This window comes from Nothoprocta perdicaria, unplaced genomic scaffold (assembly GCF_003342845.1).
Source record: "Nothoprocta perdicaria isolate Ctin4 unplaced genomic scaffold, notPer1 scaffold_2, whole genome shotgun sequence".
NCBI lineage: Eukaryota > Metazoa > Chordata > Aves > Tinamiformes > Tinamidae > Nothoprocta > Nothoprocta perdicaria.
The window spans coordinates 3,525,138-3,532,547 of NW_020455204.1; the positions used below are offsets into that span (position 1 = coordinate 3,525,138).

Genomic DNA, 7,410 nt, shown 5'->3' on the forward strand with positions numbered 1-7,410 from the left:
AAAAAAAAAAAAAAAAAAAAAAAAAAAGAATAAAGCAATGGAATGAGCTTATGCGTATTTTTGCACAACTTAAATTTTTTTCTGAATTATGTATTGTTACAAGATTATGGGTTTGGGCAGTGGCTCTGCTGTTGTTAGTTGGAATAATTTAAGAATTTGAGGTGGCACTTTAAGGAAGATTCTCCTGCCAGTTTGGCTATTAACTACCTGCCAGTTTGGCTATTAATTACTCTCCTGTCATATACCCCTAAGAAAGTTATTATTTCACAATACTGCTAAGAGAGAAACAAGTCCAACGCTTGGCAATCACACTCTTTTTTTAATGCTAGGCCAGCAGAATAGAACACTAGGTGAAACTGGCTTTCAGCCTACACCTCACCCTCAACTATTTGCATCATATCCCAAATTCAAGAAAGATCCTTTTCAATGTCCAAAAAGTAGAGATTTGGGCTGCAGCTGTGTGAGCCTTAGAGATGCCAGTCATTATAACTATTTTATTTTTTATTTTTTTAAAAACACATGCTGAAACAACCTCCCCTTATTTATTCTATAATAACAACACAATTTCTGGAGGCTTATAGGGAATAGGTTAAGCTACAGAGATTAATATCTGTGCTTTATGTTTGGTAAACAATTAAACATAGTAGGAGACAAATTTTCCCAGCRTTTGGGCATCTAATTTATCTGTAAATGGAAAATCTTCTCCTTTTTTATCATATAGCTCCTGGGAAGCACTGGAGAAAAACAAAAAACAACAACAAAAATTACTCCTACTCTTTGCCCATAAATAAACATCCGCTGGAGCCTCACAGGGAGCAGAATGATAATTCATGCAATTTGGGCATATGTTTGCTCTTTTTATCTTTAGATGAAAATAGATGCCAGTTGGCACTCTTTCATAACACCATCAGTACATTATTTGCAATTTCTCCTACAGACTAGATGGTGCTTGGGCTTCATCAGTATCTAACAGCAAAGTTTGGAAGGTAGAACCTAATCTACTTCACACCTGCTCAATCTCTCACTCATTTTGAACAAATCTCAAAGTATCTTTTCTAACTCATTCTGCTAGGATCCTTCATTCCAGTAGTGAGAATTTCTTCATAGTGTTTACATACCCAGAGGTCTCTCTCAACTCCCAGATTTGCTGGCTAATGGTTTTTCTTTCTTTCTTTTTTTTTTTTTTTAAAAAAAGAATTCTTTAGATGAGTAAGTGCAGGACTCACAGTTCTGTACCCCCTATCTATGCAGTTTATAGTAGAGATTTGTGTCTGTGTGTATAGTTATACACCTACACACCTTTTTGGAGAAAAGAAAAAAGTAGAATACAGTTCAGACTACAACAAAAGGCACTAAATTGAAACTTGGGAATATTTATAATTGATACAAATCTGACAGGAATAAACCTTTAACAACTCCCTCCTTCATTTGCTAAGACACAGTCTGATAAAGCACAGAAATGCTACTGTAGCCCCTCAAGGCTTATTTTGACTAAAGCTTAGGAATGCAACATATAAACACTAGACTCCCACATTACACTGTTACAACTTGCATTAGCAGCAACTGGACAAAAGCCACATTTTCACAGAAACATCTTACAGGGATAGATCTTGTGTTTAGACTTTTAAAAAAAAAAAAGTGAAAAAAGAAACACCCCAAAACTTAATTTTCTAACATAAGTCATGCTTTCAGTATTGAATAGGTAATTGATATACTGCAAAGATGGCAGATTTAGTTTCGTTTCTAAATTGTGCTAAGCAGCCCTATTTATGTGTTTAATGTTTAGCTTAACAGAAACAGCGTTTTGACATTTGAAAGTCACGGCTATGAATGGCAGTTCTATCTTCTTYCAAAATACCATGATTATGTTGGTTACAAGTCTCTTTTTCTAGTACTATCTTACCTTTGCTAGAGCTGCTCAATAAAGTAAAAACTACAGTATCTGACTTTCAGGCATCTGTGCATTTCCTAGAGCAATTATTCACATCAAGAAATTGCTATGCAGTGTAACACTGACTCAGAATCTTAATGTGATACTGTACAAAACAGATAAAATATGGCATTTTAGTATTTTCTTTTTCTTATCAAAAGTACTACCACCTAAGAGAATACAAATAAAATTATTATGGAGGKTTTTTTGCCTAACTAAGAATTCTACAGCAAATAGGAATAATCTAGCCTTCACTTAAGTGTATGCTGCCCTCTGGTGACTTCTATACATATTTGSTACAGCAAATAAGTTATCTGAACATAGAACAGCGAAAAAAACTGATTTAATTTAGAAATACAGAAGAAAATATTCACGCCAAAACATTYTATATTATTTACTTATAAAGGCTGGTATAGCAATTTAACATGTAGCAAAACAAACTCTCACAAGAAAAACAGAAGGAAAGTGATGTACAAAAGTGGCACGAAATGTAATAAAGTATGAACATCAGCATCTATTAAAGCCATGGTGATATAGCTCACGTTTTCCCAGGAGATTCTTTCAGCCAGAATAGATCATCACTTGTGATTCCATACTCCAGTGCACCTGCAATCTATGGACAGATAGGTAAAAAGTTGAATCTTGAAGGTAAGTCCTGGCAGCAAAAGCGACTGCAATGCATTGYATTAACATAATGCATTGCATTAACAGAAGCAAAGCCGCTATGGAAGCGATCATTCCCCTTTACCCAGCTCTCGTTAAAGCACTTCTAGAACACTGTGCCCAGTTCTAGGCTTCTAAAAACAATATGGACAGTGATAAATCAAAACAAGTACAGCAAAAAGCTATTGATTAATCACATTATGGTTTTCATTTGTTTATCCTCCAAACATACATAATTATCTGTAACAAAGTTGTCAAGTGGCAAGTACAACTTACATGTGTAGGATATTTTGGTCTTCCTCCAGTGGCAATGACAATCTTCTCTGCAGTAATAACAATCTACAAACAATAATACACACTCAGAATGAAGCATGTGAAATCCTTCCACTTGTCTCTGGATTTTAGTTATGTACAAGATAAAGCAATTGATCATGCTATTGATCTGATTTATTGTTCAGCAGTACATTAAGAAAGATTGGTTATACAGCAAAATAGTAAAGAAATTTCTTGTATCCTTAACTGATACTGGTAACTGGTAACTGGTAACTGAAGGTGCAGAAGTCAGTAAAGCAGCTTACCTCTTTACCTGCTTTTGTTAAGCCACGGATTGTATGTGGATCTGAAAAACTCCCCTTGATGTTGAAATATTTCACCTTCCTGTTCAGGAGAAAGCAGCAACATACATGCACACTTAATGAGAATGAATAGGAATAAAATCGAACCAAATAATCTTTTCATATCTGAAGGGCTAACAAGGATAGCAACTAAGCAAAGTAAAAGGAACAAACTAATTTTATAGGATTGTTTTCAGCTCTGCCATATAATTTAGGTYACTTAATTCTTGTGTCACAGTGCACTCCTTAACATAGCAGAGAGAGTACCTACCTAACCTTGCAACATCTTTCGAGATCAGTTTACTSATCTCTTCAAATGATAGATGTTCCACATCCATATATGCCCATGTATGCATAGCATTATCATTTTGTTATAATGTTCATTTTACAACATACCAAAAGCAGTTTCAAGATCTGCTCTAGTCAACAGAAGTTACAAAATTATGTAGCCACTAAATTATCTATTAACATCATTTCTGCAAAGGAGAAACATGGCAATTCACAAACACGACCRATGTCCACTTGCTGAAAAACTTGGAACTATTTCAGCACAGAATACAAAAAAACAACTATTTTAGCACAGTACTATCTGTTTGCTTCTTAATATGGCACGTAAGTTGTAGCAGACAAGTTTGAAATAAACTTAAGTTAAACTTTAAGACAGACTATTTAATATTAATGAAAAATCTCCCCAGAGCAACAACAAAAATCACCTTACCTATGGCAAGGATACCCACAATCTTGAGAGTAAGAGACTTACAGACTCAAAACACTAGCTCCAACACGAAATTTCTAGGGCAATTCAGCAACTATACAAAGAGAAGTACTCTGTGGAAAGAAAGATGAATTTCAAAGTCCTATTTACTTGTCTTGTAGTTGTACTCTGTGGCCCCAGTTCAAGGACTTCACATAATTCTGAACAGCTTTAGCCATCACAGACCTATCACAAAACAAAAAACTGTGCATTAAACCATCACGTTACAAATTCAGAAACTACATCTCAGATGCATCTCAAGCTAGAATTAACAAATAGTACAAATAGTTCTTCTTATATCCAGTTCAAAACAACACAGTAAACTAGTTAAACTATGGTAAACTATTTAAACTATTATAAACTGTAATAAAACCTGTTAAACTAGTAAACAGAGGTTGGCCTTAAACAGCGTAGTCTAAAAAACTTTATGCGAAATTCACCTTCCTAACTGTCTTTTAAAAAACTGCAACAGGAAAGAGTTTTGTTGTTCACTCATGTGAATGTTATACATTCACAGAACAAAAGAGCGGATAGGGGCAATATTATTTACCAGGTATGCTGAACAGGTTGGGATATATTCCATCCATAGTGTTGGGCATCTTTAAGAGCACTTCCTAAAAGAGCTGCTTGATGCATAAGCTTTTTAGGAATACAGCCAACATTCACACAGGTTCCACCAAGTCCCCACTGGGTTCCTAAAGGGAAAAAAAAAAATAATGGAACAAGAACAGGTTAATTTAACTTAATGCAGCTAGGTTATTAATGGAATTAGGTTATTCATACAATTAGTTAAAAAATCTGTGATGGTAAACCGTTTGCTATCTCCAACAGAGCAGTTCCTAATTCTGTTTTAATTATTTTGTTTTGATGAAGAACATAACTACATCTTTTYCTTCAAAAATTCAAGATTTGTTAAAATTTTCTCATAGAATCAAGCATTATATATTCATATTTGCTTATTTTCATGTATGAAAATATTATCCTACTATTTTTCTTCCATACCTTGTGGAGAAGGTTCCACATAATCCAAAACAGCCACTTTCCTTCCAAACTGAGCAGCTTTAAATAAAGAAGCAAGAAATGTATTTAGAACAAATACATGAACCTAACTTTTTAATATCACAGGCACAGATCAACAATATAGGAGATGATGGTAGGTGGCTTACACTAATAATAAGATTCTAGATGGTCCAGGTTGGCAGTGAATCTTCAGGGGGCCCTTGGTAAACTGAACTAAGAGCCTCTACTTTCTACCAACCATAAAATACATCTCAAACTGTGTTTAATAACCTTGTGGGTTATTGAATGTGTTACACAGACTCATAAAGGGGAAGGTTCTCTACAGAAGTTAAACAGTCTTATTACACTGTTTTCTTAACACATAAATAAGTGCAAGATATAATTAAAAAAAAAATGTATTTATGGAGGAAAGTATTTTACAACAACACAGTAAAAACTTATTAAAAGTTCCTGGGACAATAGAGAAAATATCAAGGGAGGAAAAAAAAAAAAAAAAGAAAAAAGAACAGGAAAGTTACACAGGATCACCCCATCTTGTGTATGAACTAATTTGTAGATTAACTCTATAGGTTTGAGTTAATGATTAATGCACATGGATCAAAACCATGCTAGATGGRAAGTTTTAGCATTACTAGTACTGCTTCTTTCAGTTTCCATAAGCACACATTAAGCTAAAAGAAAGCTCTGGTTAGCTATTTATGCATACAAACCTTCTTTTGCACAAGCAAGGCCTCCAGATCCTCCACCAATTACCAGAAGATCATACTCATTCCTTCCTGTGGAGACAATATAGAAAAATTACTTAAAAAGGGGGRAAAATGGATCAGGTAAGAGAGATGGCAGAGGTAAGTTAAAAAGGAAATACTAAAAAGCATATGTGGATTCCACAACTGATTTTACYGGTGACTTGGGCTTTCATAATCTTGCTAGTGAGCTGTGTTTTATCAGTGCCCTGAAGCAACTGGGGGAAAGAGCTGAACTAGCTGGTCTGGTTGTGGCCATGACCCACAGGTGACAGAGCAACCCCGAGGGCGCGAGAAGCAGCTYGGAGCGCTCTGCCCCAAGGAGCAATCTGCATCCTGAGGCAAAGGCAACCGCTGCTCCCACACASGGCGAGGGTTTCTCCATCGTGGCCCCCATTCCCGTCGGGACAACTCTCACTTCTGGGCATAGGTGACTCGCAAGGCCTGCGGTTCAGGGGACAATGGCAGCAGGGTGATCTGCTCCCGACCCTCAAGGCCTCGTGCACCCTTGTGCCACTGGGCTTGGACAGCTCTCTGTCACTTTGAGTTTATGCTTAAAAACCCGACTTTTTGGTGGTCTGTGGTGATCCTCACAAGAGGGGATAGGAAAAACGGCAGCTTTGCCTTGCGGCTCCCTCAGCAGCGCAGGCCTGAGGGAAGGGACTGGGGAGAGGCCCTGTGCTGAGGGGTGACTGCTAAGGGAACCAGTGCCCCCCAAGGGAGCAGGGGGGCTGGAGGAACCCCCCTCCACCTCAGCGCGGGGACACAGGGCAGCCCGCGCCGCACGGGAGGCGCGAGCCCGGCGGGCGCCGCGTACCTGAGAGGCCCCGTGCCGTACGGCGCAGCCCCGAGGCTCCCAACAGCCGCCCCGACCTCCGCCACAGCGCCGCCATGTTGTACGGCACAGGGCCCCCGCGCGGGGCCAGGACCCCTGCGGGCTGCCCGCGCGGCGCCTGAGCGGCGGAGGAGGCGGCGGCGGCGGGTCGGTGAGGTGGAGCGGGCGGGAGAGCCCTCGGGAGAGGCGGGAGGGGGAGCAGAGGGGCGGCCGCGCGGCCCCGGCCGGGGTGTCGCGGGACGGCTCCGTGAGAGCAGCGGGCGGCGGAGTCTCGCCCTTGTGCGCAGCCCCGCGCTCTCCGGTACCCCGGTGCGGCGTTTCCGCACGCACGTGGTGGCCGTCCCCGCCGCAGCCGCCGGCGAGGCGCCCCCGGGGCGGCCGGAACGAGCCTCGCGCCTCCCCGCCGCTCCCGCACCACGGTTGTCCCGCCMAGGCGCAGCCAGCCCGCGGGCCACAGAGAGCCAACACGGGCCACCAGAATGGCTCAGCGGGATCAACGCCCGTCCCGTGTTATCCGCCCCTTAGGTTACTGCTGTCGGCCCACCYTGGGTCAGCACGAGCCATTAGGAAGCATTTTGGGAGCCGAAGATCCGAGGCGGCAGCGCGGACAGTGGTCACCGCAGCGCCACGGGCGCAAGGAGGCGTTTGCTGTTGGCGTTCGCCATGGCCCAACGGTGGCCATTGCTGCCGCGCGCCCCTTACACGCCAGAAATGCCCCCACAGCCGCGCCGGGGACAGGGAGTTGCCCCTTGCCCTGTGCAGAAGGAGCCTTTAGGCGGCCAGAAATGTGTTCCAGGTAGCCGTGGTMCAGGCTCCGGAGCAGGGCCTGGCTCGCAAGGGGGCAGCAGCCA

The 7,410-nt window shown here is 41.4% G+C and overlaps 1 protein-coding gene across 3 annotated transcripts in view; it reads right to left on the bottom strand.

Moving 5' to 3' along the window:
- TXNRD2 (thioredoxin reductase 2) overlaps positions 1-6,701 on the bottom strand; it is a 28,370-nt gene extending 21,669 nt beyond the window's left edge. For 2 of the 3 annotated variants that reach the window (XM_026037726.1, XM_026037725.1), the window contains exons 1-8: positions 6,542-6,701; positions 5,692-5,757; positions 4,964-5,020; positions 4,512-4,656; positions 4,073-4,147; positions 3,172-3,250; positions 2,870-2,932; positions 2,473-2,543 (exon numbers count right to left, since the gene is read on the bottom strand). In XM_026037726.1, coding sequence (XP_025893511.1) covers positions 2,473-2,543; positions 2,870-2,932; positions 3,172-3,250; positions 4,073-4,147; positions 4,512-4,656; positions 4,964-5,020; positions 5,692-5,757; positions 6,542-6,617 — 632 coding nt within the window. In that variant the 5' untranslated portion in view covers positions 6,618-6,701. Of the gene's footprint in view, positions 1-2,472; positions 2,544-2,869; positions 2,933-3,171; positions 3,251-4,072; positions 4,148-4,511; positions 4,657-4,963; positions 5,021-5,691; positions 5,758-6,541 lie in introns of those variants that run through there. The other variant, XM_026037728.1, reaches the window with a different exon arrangement.
- Positions 6,702-7,410: the final 709 nt, after the last annotated feature.